Source organism: Diprion similis, chromosome 10, assembly GCF_021155765.1.
Source record: "Diprion similis isolate iyDipSimi1 chromosome 10, iyDipSimi1.1, whole genome shotgun sequence".
NCBI lineage: Eukaryota > Metazoa > Arthropoda > Insecta > Hymenoptera > Diprionidae > Diprion > Diprion similis.
This window is the reverse complement of record NC_060114.1, coordinates 18168258-18189244: the sequence shown is the minus strand read 5'-3', so window position 1 is coordinate 18189244 and position 20987 is coordinate 18168258. Positions and strand designations below refer to the sequence as shown.

At 39.0% G+C, this 20987-nt stretch overlaps 2 protein-coding genes across 4 annotated transcripts; one reads left to right on the top strand and one right to left on the bottom strand.

Annotated features, from left to right (window-relative positions):
* Positions 1-892: 892 nt before the first annotated feature.
* On the bottom strand, positions 893-13428 carry LOC124410771. Of its 2 annotated transcripts, none has more exons than XM_046889381.1 (3): positions 13269-13428; positions 2278-3015; positions 893-1910 (listed from the first exon to the last, which is right to left on the bottom strand). In XM_046889381.1, the coding sequence occupies exons 2-3, from the start codon at positions 2994-2996 to the stop codon at positions 1493-1495; spliced, it is 1137 nt and encodes a 378-aa protein (XP_046745337.1). In that variant the 5' UTR covers positions 2997-3015; positions 13269-13428; the 3' UTR covers positions 893-1492. The 2 variants fall into 2 exon arrangements, with proteins under 2 accessions (XP_046745337.1, XP_046745336.1); XM_046889380.1 differs by lacking the exon at positions 13269-13428 and adding an exon at positions 3640-4019.
* Positions 13429-16162: 2734 nt separating this feature from the next.
* Positions 16163-19538, top strand: LOC124410769 (5-aminolevulinate synthase, erythroid-specific, mitochondrial-like). Of its 2 annotated transcripts, XM_046889377.1 has the most exons (4): positions 16163-16278; positions 17426-17474; positions 17611-18908; positions 19006-19538. In XM_046889377.1, the coding sequence occupies exons 1-4, from the start codon at positions 16240-16242 to the stop codon at positions 19225-19227; spliced, it is 1608 nt and encodes a 535-aa protein (XP_046745333.1). In that variant the 5' UTR covers positions 16163-16239; the 3' UTR covers positions 19228-19538. The 2 variants fall into 2 exon arrangements, with proteins under 2 accessions (XP_046745333.1, XP_046745334.1); XM_046889378.1 differs by lacking the exon at positions 17426-17474 and having other exon boundaries at positions 16166-16278.
* The last annotated feature ends 1449 nt before the right edge of the window (positions 19539-20987 follow it).

Here is a 20987-nt window from a genome sequence, read left to right as displayed (position 1 = left end):
AATAGATAATAAAAATTTGCCCAGGAAACAGCTTCGTATGACGTACAGAGATTACAGAATGTAAATATTATGCGCAAGCTGAACAGTTTACAGGAACGATGCAGGTTTATAATAAAATTAGGGAGTACAGTAATCCATTTGAACGTCATAGATATTCTGTATTGCAGTTTATTTTGCAAAATCTACACAGACTATACATATACCGAAGTGCATAAATCAGAGGATGGTCCTTGAATTATTCGGATCACTCTGTATTAATATATAAATATTTATATGTTTATACATATTATATGTATATATCAGCCAACAATAATTCGATAAACTATACATTTATAATTAATAATAAGATAAACAGTAATACATTGTAGATTATTAGTTGTATATTTTGACTCGTGCCATTTACACATTACTCCAGATTTTAAGACCTCAATGTAACAAACTATTTTATTATCGTTATTACATTCGATCCATGATTGAATTGTGAGAATTATTCTTGTGCGTTTAACGCAAATGACGAATGTATACATTTGGATTTATTGTATACACCTTATTATGCTATACATATATATATGTATATATATATATATAATATATGTGTGTGTGTTATGTATATATATTGTATACACACGCACATACAATTCAGTTGATGTGTTATTCTACAAATTTTAAGATAAACGAATTTAAATGAATTACCATGTGAATAAAAATTATACTTTCAAATAAATATCGCTGCGCCCTCTTGATTTGAGGGTAAGAAAAACTTGTTTTTCAAGAATTGAGACTGTAGAATGTTCTTACTGTGCTGTACTTGGCACAAGGATGCATGATTGATTAAATGACAGTGAAGTGGAGGAGTTGAAATAATGGTGAAATGAAGCAATAAGATCATAAGTTATTTAAAAAAAAACATTTACTATATCATACTATCACTTATCGGCATATAATATTTACTTAAATTGTTACAGTAACACAGACAGTAAATACTAATACATTTCCTTAAATACTAAGTCGTCAGGATTTCTTAAAAATACAATTATAAATTGACAAAAAAAAAAAAATAAGTAATCTTAAATTAATAAAACAGTCTTATTCAAGGTACAAAAAAATAAATCTATCGCGCATGATAAGCCATAAATATCATGACCGTAAAGAGCATACTTAGAATATCTGAATTGAACAGAATTATAAAAATACTGCGATCTAAAATGAAACGAGATAAATTATTCATGGCTATAATTGCTTAATGTCAATTACTAGATGCTCGAGGAAAACTGTACAGTTTTCTAAAAAATAAAAAAAAATAAAAAAATGGTGATGAAATGAATTGCGTAAAGCAAATAAATGCGTTTCTTCATAACGCAACGACAAAACATTTTTCTCCAAACTAGCCGCATAGGAACGATTTAAAATTTCTCCTCATTTAAACGTGAGAGACTTGATCGGTTAAACAAATCATGAAGATTTCTCTCCAGGGCGTATCATCGACATCCCCTTAATCTGTCGGATAAAAACGGAGAATCGCCCTTCCCTGTATCTCGGAATGACACAGCTTCTGTACAACATCAAGGGCTTCTTCAGCAGGGTAAACCGTGTGTGGAGGAGGTTCGATTTCTCCCGAAGCTACCAACTGTACAAGTTCTTCCAGCTGTTGCAAGGAACCGGGATCAACTGGCTTGATGCTTTGCTGTCGTTCCTCTGCACGTCTGCTGAACTTGGGCAAAAGACGATCAGCCACTTCTCGAATGACGAAGACTACGCCACCCTTCCCAAGACATTGCAGACTGCGGTGAAGGCTTCGTGATGTTGTTCCAAAGTCTATTACAACGTCGACAAGACCCTGACACGCATCCATTGTCCGTTCTATCAACTGTTTCTCGTACAAATCTTCGTTCCATTGAACAACGTTCACACTGCGGTTGATAAAAATAAGATAACGGTTAGTCAAGCGTCATTCAGAGCTTGTATTTAGTGTACATGTTTTCATTTCAAGTAGCAAGATTGAATCTGTTCATTTCAGCAGTGATATCTGTTCTAAAAATCCAAGAATAAATTGTTCCGTGAAATTTTAAGCAAAAGGTGATTAAAAAATCCTTCAAGCCACTCGAAAATGTAATAAAATTTCATCACGATTGCGAAGGTTCGTTAAAATCAGTCATGATAAAACTGAGCGATAACATCTAAAACGGTAGTGAAATTTGAGCTGATAATAACCTGAACATCATGATAAAGATAAGGTAATACATTCAATGAGTTTAAAAAATTAGTGGTTAAACCAACCGTTTGAATTCCTTAGCCATCATGAGTCCGTCATCCTTAAGAGAGGCGATGGTGATGGTAACTCTGTTCTTCATATTGCTGAAGTGATAAGCTGCGATTCTCATTGCCCAAAGGGCGAGTCCACCAGTTCCAACTATGAGGATCTTGCAGACGCTGTTGTCACCCCTCTCGGCGAGCAGAGCTTGGACATGTTCGTGAGCGGCGAAAACAGTGTTCATCGCCAGAAGAGCACCGGTGGGCAGCATAGCAGCAACACTGAGTTCCATGCTGTCAGGTATTTTGATGAGATACTTCAAGTCGTGGACGACCATATACTCTGCATAGCCGTTGGGAACTCCGTCGTACGGGTAAAGAACAACTCTGTCTCCAACTGCGTAGCCGCAGTTTTCCTTTATTTCGCTACCCAGGGACTCTATGGTTCCAGCGACTTCATAACCAGGGAAAAGAGCTGCGTCTCTGACTCCGTAGTGCGGAAGACTCACTGGTAAGTCACCCTCCTGTGAAACATCCTGCGATAGCAGGCTTCCAGTACTCGATACCGACGTCAGACTTGTCTGGCTTGGAGAACGACGAGGCCGGTAACATGCGCCTGCGCAAACCACCCGAATTCTAGCACCATTCGCAGGAACATCTGGGACTGGGATGTCAAAGCTGAAGACGCAGTCTCGACCTGCTAGTCCAGGACTTTCAATTGAAACTTGGCGGCACAGTTTATTCATCTTGCGAGGTTGCGGTTCCCTGTTAAAAAAAAGGAGATAATGTTGATTCAGAATTAAGGCCATTGTTAGATTTTACTGTTTTTCTTTTTATAGCAAGGTTTTGGAGAAATCTCACATGAATATACCGTTTGAGGAATCAATTCGTAAAGAAAATAACAAAATCTAAAACGCATAAAATATCAAATTTAAATGATCGAACGTGGTAAAAAATATTTTGGAATATTTGCGGACTTTGTTCGAAACTCGATTATTTGGAGAGGTTTCCGTTAATTTCTCTCTCATACGTCACTCGTTTCATTATTAGTTGCGAGTGACGGTGCGGCAAGTATTATTTTTTGGAGGAAGTATAAATTAACGATTCATGGAGATTACAGTCGCCGGAGAAAGCTATATAATGACGTTCCATAATTCAAACATTCGAAAACTATTCGGTGACGCTACTCAACCACGATTCGAACGTTTCGAAACCCGAGGCATAAACAGCTAGAGAGTAGCGTCCTTATACTTTAGTGGATTAGACTGATGATACGTAAAGCTAAAAATACTAAGAATTCCGAAGAAAATGATGAACACTTTTGCAATTTCTCAAACTTGCGATGTGTTTAAAATGAAGTGGAGGATAATTCGAAATACGAAAACATACCTAAGAGGTTCGCGGGCGGCGCAGTGAGCCAATGGAGTAACGGGAACAAGTTCGACAGGCATTTTCGTAGAAGAAGATGAAGAAAAACAAAAGCCACTCTTCAGTCCTCGATTTAGCCGACAATAGACGATAAACGCGGCAGCGTATAGACAATAAAACTATACGATAGACAGCGAAAAGGACGGCGTCCCTTCCGTGTTACACGGTAATAACAACCGTTTGAAAAACGAGAAATATTATGCGATGTGCGGTGCGTGGTTTCTCACAGATTTGAAAGAGCAAGAATTATTTGTAGTCTTGCGGAAAATTCGTGAAAACTTGGATCACTTTACACGAAGCGTATCACACCTCTCGCGGTACGTTACATGGAATATCTGAATGCTCGCGCCGTTCTCCGTTCCTTTTTATACCCCCCAACAAACGACGCAACGCCCAACTCAATCCGTAGAGAAACGAGTGGTGGATGGAACACTCGCAGGCCACGTGCTCGGTTAGTGTTCATACGAGCGACGTGCCTCCGTATATCTCGATACTTCCAAACCCGTGCGCCTGTGTTTGTGACTTCGTTTCTTTTTCTTTTCATAAGCAGCCAACAGCTGGCTTACGCTGCGTAAGTCCTGTTGGTGCCGAATTCATTTATGCGGTGAGTCGTGGGATCGAGTTAGAATAAAGTAATTAGGTCGTTTTCACACCTCGATATTGAAAACATCATCCGTTCCTACCTATTTCCTCATATTGCGTTCATAGACGTAACAACGATAATGTTCAGTTTACTACATATCCGGGTGATGAATTGTTGGAAAAATGTCCAAAATGTTCTTCGGGAGTATTTTAGGTCAGTTTTTGATCCCTGCGTACATCGTATTCGGTTATTCATATGTCAATGAATACACGAATGTACCTAGAAGGGTATGGCCATTGTGTAGCTGATCCTCTGCGGTAATCCTGCACCTTTGGGCACACATTACATCTAACCTATAGCAAAGTTCATTCGCCTTAATCTCGAGCATAGCCAAATAGTTCTATAAAATAGCTATAACGGCACACGAAATACATAGTAAACAAAGTTCTGTAGGCTGTACCCGCGCGTATGCTTGAATGCGGTAGAATTTGCTATCGCTCGCAACAATGGTGACACAACGTCCCTCTAGGTTACCTCCCTACTCCTTGGTACAAAACGTCCTTTATGTACTTATCTTTCTTTTCCTTGCCATTTTACCCCACTTATCATTTCCCCTCATTTTTCATTTGAAATCTCCATCTTTCGTATCTGCGTGACATAACTCTGGAGTGATCTTGATGAAGTTTTTCTCTCCCAGATTCCTTGAGACGTGGGATCGGTGTTTCGGAATTAGAAAGGCCAGCGTCCACGAGCGGGATGCGTGCCAATGCTGAGAGTATTTCACCTATACCAAGATACACTCTACCCCGACAACTCAAGGTGTAGAAGTGTTCTGTCATTACACGTACACCAAAGAATGGATTCAACGGAAAGGCCGATCGAGTTTTAGCTAGCGCCACGCTGTCTGGGAAGGACGTGTAGTACCTACACCTAGATCGGACGCGTGCTACAAATAATTCTAAAAATATCGATAGGGTGTTTGTGTAGGTATATCTAGTCAGGTCGACACCCGCATGCAGTCTTGAAATGTACATATGAGTAACGCGCGATCATCGGGCTTTCCCCGTGCTCATTGCATGTCAACAGACTCGAATAAGGGTATATCCACGTTTTTTTATATCCACGTACCGATGATCAATCATTTGCAATTCGATTCAATTTCAGTGCTAAGGTAATTGCAGATATGCTGTTATACCGGATGTGAATTATCCGGTGATGCGGGTTACGATTGAGAATCATTTATTTTATTCGGAGGGTGTTAGCCATTCTCTCGTCGAGTATACGTACATAGTATACTACTTATGAATGCAATCACGGTATCGCAACGGTATGGAAAACTGATATATAGACGGATATAAGGCAAATTATAGTTAGAGATGGAAGCCTTGCGACAATCCAGTGCATGTATAGAATATCGGGAAACTAACGGCGAAAGGAAGTTGCGTAACTATAAATTGTTATAAACATGTTATAGAAATTGAATGGTAACAGCGAAGGCAGGTAGAGATCTCGGATGAATGTAAAAACATATTTCAATCGTTGATAAGTTTGAGAAAAAAAAAAAAATTAAATTTTTATCATCTTATTTTCTTCACGTCAGAATCGTTATCGCGTTCTCCTGACGAGAATGATGAATTCGCGTTAACAATCGTGTTTACTCTAATAAACAGCTGTGCTCACCTATATACATACCTACATGCATGCGTATATTATAATTATACATCAAGCTGCTCGTTATATATTTTTAACGTTAGATTGGATGAAAACTTGTGAGAATCACGCCCCCCTCGGTTGATAGTCGTTGAGAACTGGTTCAGCATTGTTAAACAAATACCCGTAGCTGCGATTTATCTCACGGATGTTCATCCTGTACACATGTGTCAAGGTATTCTAAACGAAAATATTTATCGCCAGCAACAAACGGTTAACTCGGTTTTTTCGATATTTGTTATGTATTTTTTTCTTCCTTTCATTGTATCGATTTTATCGTGATTAGGATCTCTTTTTCATCACAGTTTTTTTTTTCTTCAAATCTATTTACGGAATCTTGTTTACGAATTTTTTCACTTAAGCACACAATCAGCACGTGGGTATAACGCGGTGGTAAAGGCCAAGGCGAAATTTGCAAAACATCGCAACGTGTCAAGTGTATCATTGTTTGTATTGTAATTCTAATACACACCTACATCTGCCAGGCAGGCGGTGTATGCAATAAAGTGCGTGACACATAATTGAATACACACGCAACTGTTTTTGCGTCGAAAAATGACTTACGTTAGGAAAAATAACTCTATACGAAGCTGGACGAAAAAAATTATTTTTTAAGCATTCACCGTCTTACGTTCGTCGGTTAAAAATTTAAGGTTTTGCTAATATTTACAACAGGCTTCGTGTATTTTTCTCCTCCTTTATTATTTTCTTCTCTCTTTGGTTAGAAAACAATGTTATACTCGGCAATTTACAGAATGCAGAAAGAACTCGAAAGTATGACACAAAATTGAACCGTGTCATAAAAACGGCAGTATAATGTGTATACGTCAAGTTGAGCACTTTGAATTATACGATTATTCTTTGAAAAAGTATGGATCAAAGAAAAAACCCAGAATTACGCAGCTCAAATGATGTACATATGTACTTCCTTGACTCAAAGTGAAGTAAATACACACGTGTAGTTTCCCTTGGCTGTTTCCATATTATTTTCGGTATTACAATTCAATTTTTGATTTCAACAGAAATTTCGGTCAGTTAAACTTCGCCGAATAATCTGAAATTCAATGTATATTCAGATTCGTTTCCGTTCGTGTAATATTAGATCCAAGAATAAAATCCCGTCGGATGTTTATCCGCATGGTTGTATCTTTCCACGAAATATCCAGACGTTAGTTGTGATACACAAACGTATTAATAGTCGTTAAAAACAAGGTTCGTTTCTCGTAACAACCATTTGCTTTATATGTTATTACTTGTAACCAGATAATTTTTCGCCCAAATTAAAGTACGAGGTATCTGTGTTATGTACACATATTATTCGTGGCTCGCCAAATGTACACATTCACGCAAAGCTATAATTAAAAGGCAGGCACGTTGTGTCCTTCTTTTCACGCTGATGACTGTGTTTGCAGGAAAATCCTTAGTCGCGCGTGAATTATGTGTTTATATACACCAAACTGCGACCTCGCTCACTTCTTTCGTTCAAATATTCTAGAAAGAAATCTTTTTCCCAGATTTCAAAGTATAGTAAAATAAAATCACAAAATAAGAATCACGTTCCACAAAGAAAACAGTCGGAGAGTAGAGGAAACGAAATCGCGTGTTCCTAATTATTCGGTTAATGTAAAAGTAATTATACCTATATTTCACAATGGACTGATTATTGCTAACGATCCGAGAGAATGGAAAACTGACCATTACTAACATAGAAATCCTTGTTAAATTACCTTATCCATGTCCACATTTAGTCGCAGCGTATGAGCCAAAATTAAACCAATCCGTTTAATAGGTAGAGTAGAAGAATTGATTTGTATAAACGTACGTGCGGAATCGCATGGAAATTAGTTTCAAGTGACTAATGAAAGTTTTGAAACTAATTTACCCCGAAGCGCTCCAACAAGATATTGTATTCATTATCACGTCTAAAATATTCGAACATCTGAATTCCCTGTAATACATTACATTGTTAACTGCAACGCACGATTAACCGATACCGCGATTGTTATTTATATATCTATATTTAGATTTATAATTTGATTTCTTCGTGCGTCATTTATCCAGCATAATTCAACTGTCTGCACCTATGACAAGAGTAGGTATACCTGTATGATATAAGAAGGAAACTGCAGTGACGTAAACTGCAAGGCAATCATCTGTAGATAATCATCGCGCAGCGTAAATTGATATCGCAAAAATTGGTCGTAGGGTTATCTGTAACGACTGAAAGATTTTAGAATTGACAACAAATTTCTGTACCATATCTAACGAAGTTTCTTTTCTCTGTTCTCCGTGTCTATATCTCCTAAGTTTCTCCTTCACTCTCGCCATATGATAGTGAAGACTTCCCACGCGTCTTATTTCATCTATATACAGGGTGACTCGACTGACAGCATGATGTTTTAATCAACGGCATTTATTTTTAATGCAATGTCATTGATACAATTATAGATTCCGCGAATGTTTCTTATTTGTTGATTCACTCTGTCCATTGGCACATGTGTAAAGCTGCAGGTAGTAGGTGTTATGGTGCAAAGTCTAATGTCTGAATCAACGTTTAAAAGTTTCAACAAATTAGCGAAGGACGACAACTTTATAGGACTGGGTTATATGGAAATGTCGAAGTTTGGAAAATATTTTATGAAGTATATTGAAACCTTCATTTCTATAGGGGCCTTTGCATGCAAATTTTGAACATTAATATTAAAAAGGATGTCTGTATTACTGTGTTTTAGTGTCAACGAAAGGCGTAAGTGCTTTTTCGACACTTTGACTAGCGATTAAAGTAATCGTATTATCATTTGCTCATTCATTTATTTATTCATTCATCATCAGATTTCACAAATACGCGATATCATGGCGTTGGAAAGTGAAACAACCAAGTCTGCTCAATGCGATGACTGATCACGGTACACACGTATACCTTGAATTGAATTGTGCAAAAAATGAACAATTGCCAGATAATAATGGGAGAGAAACGATACCTATAATGCGAGAAAGAATTTGTCGAGAAGAATTCCGTTCGTTCGTGTATACGATTTCAGAATTACAAGCATAACCTACAATCGTTAAGGTATAAATATATCGAAAAGTGAGTTTGTAGTAACAAATGAAGGTGACTTATGATCATATAATATAATCATCATCGTATTGTGAAAAGAAGAAGCGACACTGCGATCACGTGTGTATAAAAGAGAAGAATCTGGAACAAAGACCAAACTAAAGGAGAAAAAAATTTCACAAAGAGTGAAGGAAACGTCAGGCGTAAGAAAACATTCTACTATATGCGTTTCAAACGGCGAGGTGTTGGTTGCTCTTTGCTCGTTTTTGGTGCAACAACGTCTCTGCGCCGCACAACGCCAGCCATCGTCGGCGACAGCCGAGCAGGGGAAACGGTCGATGATCAAGGCATGCCACGATCACGTGAACAGCACCGAACCTGCACGTGTCTGTGAGTCGGTCACCTCGCTCGCTACATGGTACATGCTCCGTCGCTATCGCCTACCGCGAACGAACAGAGGAAACGAGCTCAGACCCAGATTTTACATAGATTTTAGATTACAGAGAGCCTGAGTGTGTATCGCGAATCCGCACGGTACTTGTACTTGATATACAGTTTTCATTGCGATATTTAGATCGCAGCTGGCGCTTAACTTTTCGCTGCCAAAAGTACGATAAACATAACGGAAGAAAGAAAGAAAGAAAGGAAAAGCGTGATTAATGAAATGAGGGAGGAAGAAAAATTAACAAACCATTAAAAAGATGGCAGAGAAAATTGAGAGTCCAAAGTAAAGATAAAACGAGACAAGACAAATGACAAAGAAAGCTGAAATTAATGACTTGTTCACGTTTCAACTTCCAGCGTACAAAATACACCCAATTCGAATTTCCAAAGGTTTTGTCTGGTTACACTTATGGCTGAGTAAAAAAAGTCGGTTCCCAGCTGGCACCAATTTAATTGTTTTTCATCAACCATTTAGCGTATGTTTAAGCCCGTGGCATTGAGTAAATTTTAGGATGAACCCGTTTATGAATTTTGTACGGACGTCACCTGCATGCTAAATACACAGACTAGTCAAGTTTGCCTTGAATCATCATCACGAGTCTACAAAGATAATGTAGTAAACTGATTGTGAGTGATTACTTTACTGCTCATTGCTACAACTATCCGTATGCCGTTGATTTACCGTTACGGGGACTCATCATAGCAGTCGTTGCTGTGTATAGAGTGACTAGAAAATGATTCTATTGCTACTATACTTTTCGAAAGTAGTAATCGTATCGATTCATATAGTAGATTCTCGTGAGAAAAATGGACGGCCCATTAAAGCGAAGGAGGCTCACGTCTACAGTCTATCATTATGAATCAATTAGAATGACTGGAACTGATTGATATCGGAAAATCATTATTATTCATTCAGTGCGAATCCTCAGTTCCCAAATGGTGTGCTAAGCATGGTCGTAAATCTGGGTTATATGATCCATTGCAGATATGAAGAGACTTCTTGCAATCTTCTTTTTTGATTTTGGTCGATCAGATTTTCTGACAATAAACGTATAAAACTACTTGAGCCTACAAATCGCTAATTTTATTTTTCAATCCGATCTTGAAATCAGATCATCTAATTAAGAAACGTGTTTATCGGCTGATCGACCCTGGCACAGTTATCAATAAACGCGCAAAATTTTTTTGTCATATTATTTGAAGCACGTTCCCGATACAGGTAAGTAGCGATTTGCAGGAAAGAATAATACTGGTCTTCGATATCCGTCAGATACAGTAGTCCTGTTTGCGACGATTTGGCTGCCACAGCGGGATTAACAGTATTTACGCTCAGTGGGTTTATGCATGATTGATGAAAAAGGTCTCTAGGTAAGTCCTCGATAAAATTTCTAACGACAGTAGCTACAAAATTGGATTAAAGTAATTCTTAGATAGTAAAAAAGTATTTGAAGTATAAATTACACCGAAATGCCACGACGAATTTCTTCACAAATCTACCGTTTACACGCGCAACTGGGTTGTTGTTTGATACTATAATTATAACAATGTCAGATCATATTTAAAATTTAACGATAAGCCTGTTTGCTACCTCCAGCAAGTGCTGATAACCGTTTCTGAAAAAAACTCAAGTGACTCTCAATTCGCGCGCTCGAAAAAAAGATCCGCTGAATCGGCCATCCGCAGCTGCTCTTGAAGTCGATCACCCGATGCTGAGAGGCAGGGTTTTTAAATGTCAATTAACGTAATATGTTTAGTTTCTGGGAGTATCACTCATTTCTAAGATTGATCTAGTATAATATAACAAAAAAGTGGAGTAAACAACTAAAATTTCTAATCTATCGTTCCTTTATCAGTGCTGCGTACATGTTTCAACTCACGTCAGATGGTCTGGGTTATCAACATGAAAAACGATGAAATTCGGCGTCAGCAATTTTGTAAACAGTAGATAAATACGAACAAAATAACGGATGTCGGTCTTCAAAGTAGTCTATGTGAATAAACACTTTTACACATTATTGGTCAAAGTTATAAATAGTATTACGGGTTTGAGCATCTACGACGTTTTAATACATTGATTAGTCGTAATTGAGATAACGACTCGACCGATTGTGGTAGTATTTTACACCACACACGCTGATGGTACCATGTGGCATCAGGGAGGGTGATCACTCGAATTCAAAGCTTCAAAAATTGAACATTATAAAGTGAATAACTGTTCAGGCCAAACGATGTCTAAGGTCACGGTGAGGCCGGATGAATCAGATGACGTCACGAGAGCAATACTACGAGAAATGTCCACAGGTTCGAACATCTGTGGCACTAGAAGAAAAAAAACGTCGAAACTATGTCACGTAAAAAAACATATGTGGGTACCTTCATTGTATGCGCACGTGAATTATGTTCACGGTTTGTTTTATACCGCCTTCAAAGACCTGAACCGATGTAACTGTGGAGCGCGTGACGTAATACCCACAAACGCACCATGGCAACAACACCGTATACCTAATCGTATGTTTACATACATGCTGAAAGACAAAGTCATCCGAAAAGATACTTTTTTACTTTCTCAAAGGAGATAACTTCTTGGCGCAATTGAGAAAATATTTCACCAGCAAATGAACCGAGAATGATTGAAAAAAGGAAACGATAAACAAAAAGGCCTGCAGTTCATAGGTCCTAGCTGGTATCTAATAAACGTACTAGCTTGACTTGGTTCAATTGACCATATGCAGTGATGATTACGTAACCTTGAACGACTGTTGGTTCTAACGAGTGTAGCCGCGGGTTGAATAATATTGATGAGATTTTCACTAGAGATGTGCGTCGAAAAAGTTAACGACCTTGGTTGATGCATTGTTTACGGATATCAAGGATGACATACGTATCGTGAGTCAGGTTGTGGGTGTGAAATCAAATTATTAAACGCGAGCGCAGCGCTGTTCCGATGCGATGAAAACAAACGACAAAAACCAGCAACACGTACACCGTCTTTCTTATCTATTGCGTCTTGCGTCAATTTTACGCTCTCGTAACTACACACTCTGAAGGTTGCCGTAATAGATGGTCATCAAGCAATGTATAGACGCGCATAAGAGTTTCCCATCAACATACTTCAATTTATCTTATCTATTTCCATAAACATGTGATAAGAAGTGTTGTTTATTTATTTTGTATATTATTTCGGAATCGTAATGGGTGATCGAACCAAGTAAGCAGGTTTACTGGCTCTTCTGTTCAATTGTGGCGTAAAAAGAATAGTAAATAAATCTGTTTTGTTTGACCAGTATATGTATGATGTATGAGATGTCAATAGAACACGCCTTTGGACTCTCAAACATGCGTAGAATGCGGATGTTTTGGATTTTGTAGTAAATGAGGCGTGTCTTTATCAGTAGAAAGAAGGTCTAAAATGATCCATTTGTTTTTTAGGCCTCGCTACGATACCAACAACGCATTCTTTTCCCCACATCATAATATAGATGTGGCTGCGACACGAATAAAATTCATCAATCGTCAATCTCGAACAAGGATTCCGTCCTGCCAAATGATTGTCGTACTGTGTGCTAATATCTAGGCTGACACACTAGACATGTTCACTCGGAAGAAAAGTTGCGATGAGTAAAGCATCTATCGATCGACGAGGTGGGCAGCCGTAACGACCTTGACTCGACGAGACAAGGGATGAACCGAACAGATGATTGAAGCAAAACGGGACGAGGAAGTAGAGGGCGGAAATGCAGAGGGAAGTAAATGACGGGACGTTAGAATAGGGAGGAAGTAGTTTCACACACTCACCTGGTACCAGGCAGTGACGTCAGTAGATATAACTGCAGTCCACCGCAACAAAAACAAGCTGTGTTTCACAGTGTTCAATTTCGCGTATGCAGAGTGCAAAACGGAACCACTGGTGTTGTTATTTTATTCTTTTCTTTTTGTATATTTTTACAGTAGGGCGACAGAAGTAGAAAGATAATTAATTGATGATGCAACAAAAGAGAGATAAAGGAAGAAGAGGAATAATCACGGGAGATTGAAGATATATCACAAATCGTGACCGTGATCTAAATTCTCAACTATTTTTCGTCCCTTTTGACAAGTGTTAACTCGGTGACTGAATGAAGGACTGACTATGTGTCTGTTTGTCTGATGACAAACTCTTCTTGTAACAATTGGTAGGGTTCACCCTGCTCGTCGTACCTCAGACTTGTGTCAACTGCTCGCCAGAGGGAACTGCACACTGCAAGTGTAAGTGATTCCCTCCTCATTTTGACACAAGGGATGGAATGGGGGTTACAGAGGGCGCTTCAAGGAGAAACCAGGAGGCGCAGGCGTATGGTATTCGTGGTTTTCACTAGGCTGTCGTGAGACAGTCCACGCATCGTGCTGTGTTGATTTAAAATTTACGCTAAATTTATGATGTTTTTTGGTATCAGTACAGCATGGTGCGGGCTGCATCATCACTGCAAAAAAATGTGTAAACCATTGACGAATAAAAAAAAGCGCCGTGTGAATCCGTTCATATTGAGTATAAGCCAGCCAGTGATTGAGGGCTATGACCTTCACGTGGGCGTTGTTAACCTTGAAGGGTTTAAATCCTAGAAATTTCGAATTATGAAAAGAGGAATACCCTGATTATTTGAGGTAAAACACTTTAGATTCGGTAAAAAGGTAGTTGAAAGATGATAATCAAATTCACAATCGAATTGTCATGAATAGGTTCAGTTATTTGTTGCCCAGCTGAAATAAAAAAATCGCTAATGCAGAGTAGAATAATTGCATCGCCAGCAAGAATGCGTCTATTAACCGTAAGTTATCATAGTAAGTAAAACGCCGCTCTTGCGATGAGCAACACAATTCAAGAAAACAAACACCGGCCATAAATTCATGGCTTAATTTTCTAGTTTGCGCCTGACATGTACGCAACCACACTTACCTCGAGCCACACGCGATGCCAATTAAGGCGTACTTTTTGTCTATTTAGTATATTTCAATCTTTGACTTGCTATCAATTCGTGATACTATACCAGATGATACAATTAGATAGATTTTAGATACGAAAAGTGATTTTTACGAGCAATGTTACACGTATGTTCCAAAGATGATGGTATTGGCAAAGCAGCGATGTTCTGCCTGCGAATAGGCAACCGCATTTGCAGTTATGCAGTACTCGATGGAGACTCAGGAGCACATTGCCTTTTTTTGTGACTGATTTTTTGAATATAGATTTACCCGAAAACCCTCTATATCTTCAATCTCTTCACAAATGTGTTTTAGGAACGAGTTTATTTTACTTAAATTAGCATACATGGCAAACTTGTGAAATTTTTTTGTCTCGTTAAACCTTCTGCCGATAACGTACTGACGTACAACTTCTGCCATACGAGGGCAGTAGAGATCCGCTCGGTAAGTAGAGATTATAGAGTTTTAAAACCACATCGAATAAAGGAGATTAAAATTGATCTCGAACCAACTTCTATACGATATTTCGTAGCTTTCATCTGGAAACAAGCGAATTATGGATAGCAAAAAGTACGTCATCCTCACTGATAAATCGTCGCGATTGTGAACTTTCCATTGCCGAACCTTTCACTCATGTTTAACTGTACTTTTCGAAGGATCTGACCTGAAATAACAACCAGTCATTAAAATGCATATATGTGCCGATAAATGGGTGTAGATTATCATCAAATGATCACAGTAATGAGATGACCAATGACGAGACAAGAATTATATAATATCAATGCAAATTTTATCACGGGAGTAATGATTTATTATTCATTTGTAATTTATTTCATTTTATTCATCAACTATATCTATTCATCGCATAACCAAACGCAATTCATTTCAATTTGTATAATAGCTTCTATCCGTATAACTTAAGGCGGGCACAAGGTCGGATTGCATCGTATGTGCTATGAAAGTTGTATAAAAGAAATTTTGCGGAATACTTTAATTCTTAGATTTGTACCGGATCAAAGTTAAGCAGAGCTTTTACAGAAATTAACACGATAGATACTGATAAAACGATACTATTTATCCAATACAGTTTCTATTGAAAACTGTACTTATCTCTCTATGTGAAGTTGATCCATGCGGCTAATTACTTGAAGTGCTTATTTAGAGATTATTTTCAATTCACCACTCAGTTTATCTTCTCTAATTGTATGTTTAAATGCTAACATCATTATGACTTTATACTTGTTCAATTGATGTCGGCAGGGTAAACAGAAAAATTGAATATGGGAAAAAGGTTTTACTATTTTATGATATCATCAACGACCTTCCGTTGAATTCAAAATGGAATGACATAAAATGATGTGAATCGCTTGACTTCTACATTTGCATAGAATAGTAACCACCTATGGCATAGAACTTTATCTATTATTCCAGCATGGAACAAATGCAATCAGCTGATGCAAGATTCCTTTTACCTAGTTGTAGATATATGTTAGCTGAACGTTACGTAATGCAAGAGACGGTTAGTTATTATAAAGGCCTGCCTTCACTGACAGCCAATCAAAACCCCAGCATGACATAGCAGAACTTACGACACTTTGCTCCGAGCATTCGAACGGACTACGAGTAGTTCTCATACGGTCAGTTATTGAACACCGTTCAGGACTGTCAGGCGTTGGAAAAGTCATAGTTGATTTATTTATTTATTTATTTATTCATCTACTTATTTATTGTTCATTTCTTGAACGAAACTTTCCTTATCTTTCCAAAGTCATCTTTCCCGGAAATAATATCTTGTGTTAAGGCTGAAATGTCTCCGGTTTCTTCGGCAGTTATGGGAGTTGGTCCCGTAAGTGAAATTCCAGTAAATTCATTTTAAGTGGTGTGCATCGGTGACGAAGAAACTTTATCACAGAGAACTCATTACGGAGGCACCATGATTTCAGTGATAATCTAATCTATATTTTTAAACAAAGCTTCATCGTTTTTACATCTCAATGTTTCGTCAACTCATCTTTCCCACATCCCCAAATCATTTCTTATCGGACGTTTGTACATTCAAAAAGCACGTGATCAACAATAACCGTTGTACCTATACACCTTATTAGTAATTGGTCTGAAAATGAGACTCTGAACTAAACATTAACTTTAAAGTTAGTAAGGAAAATGACTAGTTTAAATATTTATTAAAGGCAGTAGCAAATTACCGACAGAATTAGTGTAGGAAGAAAATATAAACTAACCATTATATCGTACAAACTATCAGCTATGCACGCCAAATTAGTTCAATTACTTCTTATCGAAATTTGCATTTTCATGTATAAGGCGATGAACAGCTGTGGAGTGAGTTGCTGATAATTAATCTTGTGAACGATTATAAGTAAAATTGTACGCCAATCAGCTGGAGTTTAGAAGATAATGACTATTACAGTTGTCCACGCGCAGGATTAATTTTTAAAAATCATCACGGGACTCACAAGCAGTGACTACTCTCTTTTCAATTGATGAATAATGAAAATTTTTCTAAACCACGCATTCGCCTCCATTATTTGCTAATTAATCACACTGACTTGCAGTGCATTGCTTCCGGCATATAAGTCTTTGCACATCTACCGTAAGCAAAATTTATACCATTATATCATATGTTGCCCGACCAGGACGTAAGAATATGATAATTAAATCAATGGAAAAATTCACTGACAAACAATTAACGTCAACAATCGCGGTGTTGTCAGTTCATTTCAGTCGATTTTTAAACCATCACGAAATGCGAGGAATAACTACGTTCCGTAATGCAGGTGTGGATCTACTTTAAAATTCGGCTCGCGTTACTTGAGGTATAAAAACTTAAAAACTATTTCTACACAAGGAAAGATTTGTTGGTGCGACGGTCAGACAGATATTTATTAGTCCGGTCGTGTATCCTGAGAATTTTTTATATTTCGAAATCGAAGAAAGTAAGGTGAACAGGAATTAATCTTTTCGTTTAATTTCAGCGGGTTCGTCTTTTCCAAGCCAGTTCTTATCTGACAAACACCGTGAAAGGTAATTCTACAGCACGGTATAAACTAACATCGATCCGTTGCTCAAAGCGTTTCACCAATAAGTTTGAAAAACATCTTCAACATTGATCCCGTATTCCGATTGAATTTAACACCCTATATTTTGATTTCGCTTTTAGGTCCAGTCGAAAGCATGCACTGCCCATTTCTATCGAACCTTCCGAGCAAATACGTTCGAAATTACGGCTCTTCGCTGATGTCGAATTACCGACAACACTGCCCAGTCATGTCCCGAATGTTTGGCTCGTTATCGGCGAAGCCCTGGCTCCAGCAAGAACCAGTCACGGAAGAAGACCGCTGTCCATATTCTCCGAGTCTCGAGGTGTGCCAAAAAAATGAAGCCGATGCTGCGTCGGTTACGGCCAAAGACAAAGTCGCAAGGTCTCCTCCTCCGGCCGAACTAGAACCGTCAGAATTTCCGTACGAGGAATTCTTTCACAAGCAAATAATGCGCAAGAAGCTGGACCACTCGTACAGGATATTCAAAAAGGTTAATCGATCAGTGACGGAGTTTCCGTCAGCGACGGAATACTCCTGGGGTGAGAAACCGATAACGGTTTGGTGCTCGAACGACTACTTGGGTATGTCGCGTCACCCGGAAGTACTGCGGTCGGTAAAACAGGCGCTGAAAAAGTTCGGCGCTGGTGCAGGCGGGACGCGAAACATATCCGGTAATTCGGTCGGCCACGAATTGCTCGAGGCGCGTTTGGCCCGTCTGCACGAAAAGGAGGCCGGTTTGCTCTTCACTTCCTGCTACGTCGCCAACGACTCGACCTTGTTCACGCTCGCAAAGACGATGCCTGGCTGCGAGATATTCTCGGACGCCGGTAATCACGCGTCGATGATTCAGGGCATCAGGAACAGCGCCGTTCCGAAGCACATATTCAAGCACAACGACCCCGAGGATCTTGACGCGCTGCTTTCCAGGGTGGACAAGTCCATCCCCAAGATAGTCGCCTTCGAAACCGTCCACTCTATGACCGGGGACATTTGTCCTCTGGAAGAGTTGTGCGATGTGGCCCATCATCACGGCGCCATGACCTTCGTCGACGAGGTCCACGCGGTCGGATTGTACGGAAATAAAGGCGGCGGTGTCGGGGAACGCGACGGCGTCTTGCACAAGATGGACGTGATTTCCGGAACGCTGGGAAAGGCGTTCGGTAACATGGGCGGGTACATCGTCGGCAGGAAGACCATGGTCGACTTTGTCCGGAGCTACGCGGCCGGATTCATTTTCACAACATCGTTGCCACCCACCGTTTTGTACGGCGCGTTAACGGCCGTTGATATATTGGCTTCGGACGAGGGTAGAAGGCTGAGGAAATCTCAACAGGAGAACGTTGCCTACTTGAAATCAGCGCTGACCGATGCTCGGCTTCCGGTCGAACGATCGCCATCGCATATTATACCGATAAAGGTTGGTAGGCTTGACTCGGATTCAATGTTGCCGGCTCTCATTTTCTTAGACTTAATATCTCGCGTTTCGATGTCGAAAAAATTTCTTCCTGTTTCAGATCGGTGATCCGGAAATGTCAGCTCGATTAGCAGACACTTTACTGCGGGAAAAGGGGCATTACGTTCAGGCAATTAATTATCCAACGGTTGCTAAGGGCGAGGAAAAACTGCGACTGGCACCAACGCCGTTCCACACGAAATTTATGATGAACAATCTCGTTCGCGATATTGTCGACGTTTGGAGGGATTTAGGATTGACCAAAGTGATTTCTGTTCAATGACGGTTATAGGGAGTTTGGTACTGAAAAACGAAATAACCGCAATACTAAATCTTTAACGTGTGCGCATATGGATCTGAATTTATACACTACAGGAATGCAAAATCAAGAAAAGGAGAAAAAATTTCTGACAAGTATAGGTAAAAATTTATTGTAAAACAGTCAAAGATCATCGCGTTTGACCGTCATTCGCAAACGGCACGAAAGAATCCGTACTTGATGTGATTGGGCAAAGAACAGTCCCAAATATATTGTAGCCACTGTAAAAATGTGCAAGTGACAAATAAATGACAATTAGTTCCACTTTTGATGACTATCATTACTTTTGTAAAATAAGAATTGGGGCGATTCAAAAATGTAGTGCAAGAAGTTTATTGGTCCGATCTGTTGATGAACTTTCTGGAACATCAGATAAACTGTTATAATAGATTACTTTCGACACTTGATGCTGAATCCGTCTGCGCTAGAAAACCATCGACACGTGATCACGTATAAGCGCAAGCAATTCGACAGTTCATTTCCTCTTCCCCGTTTACATCGGCTGCAAATCCCAGTCATACAAAACTTGGAGACCTTATATTGCTCCACTCAGCTACTCGCAGCATTCTTCGGCGCAAAAAGTTGACGAGAATGACCGCTTCAGTTCTTCTCCTCTGGTATAATAATGGCTGATAATCGAATGTTGATTTCGATTGTCAGCTGCGGACATTTGGAAATGTTTCGCTTAATCTCATGAAACTTATTTTATAAAATACAAACATATTATTGACCGGTACGACACAGTTCTCAGATATTCTTTGAAATGGCGCCACATGCGGTTCAGAAGGTTTTGCCACCTTATTACTGGACCTAAAAATTTTATCAACGGTCATTCCGTCGAGCAGGTAATCATAAGTCAAGACTGATACTAAATCGTGGACTTCGTACTCCATAATAGCTGCACATTGCTGACAGTATGAAATTAGAGCTGAGGCAATGAACCGGCCATTGAGAATGTATTAAGGGTAATTGGTCTCCAAAAATTCGAAGATACTGCCCTACAAATACTAAGATTTTTGACTCCTGTATTGAGTGTTTTCTATTTCTACTACAAGACACATTTCCAGTTTTATTGACCCTTTTAAAATTCCAATTGTAAAAATTAGTCTAGAGTTAACAATGATTAGATTCTCTAGTGGAGTTATAAAGATCACACTGTCACCAGATGTTACTGTAAATCGTGGGGTTGAGTGAGGGTTGGTCAACTTTGACTTCGTTACGTTTTCGGAAGACTCCAATTCTCGGATTATTCTTTCGTACGCTTTTACTGGTACAATGAAGGTAAAACAATAGTAGAATCATTTATGTTCGATAGTTATTCGTATTTTTTTCAACGTCCCATAGTGAAGATCGTCGATGATCCAACAGCGTCGGTTAAAACGAAGCACGGATGGAACAATCCAAGAAAGTTTAAAACTCAGATCCATACAAGCTGTTTCACTGATCCTCGATTTTCAAAGAAACTCGAATATTGCAATATACCAGTCAAAATGACCATGGTCTTCGATTTCCTAGGTCCAGGCATTTCACTTTCATCTATCATATCGCAAGTAACCGCATAAATACTGTAAACTGAGAAGCTCAATTCCCAAGTATTAAGAATCACCCCGTCGTCGATGGTATCTAGCGACTCTTATCTAATAATCGGAGTCCATCCATCATGCATTGAGATATTGGAGAGAGAGAGAGAGAGTGAGACATAGAGAGACAAAGAGACAGAGAGA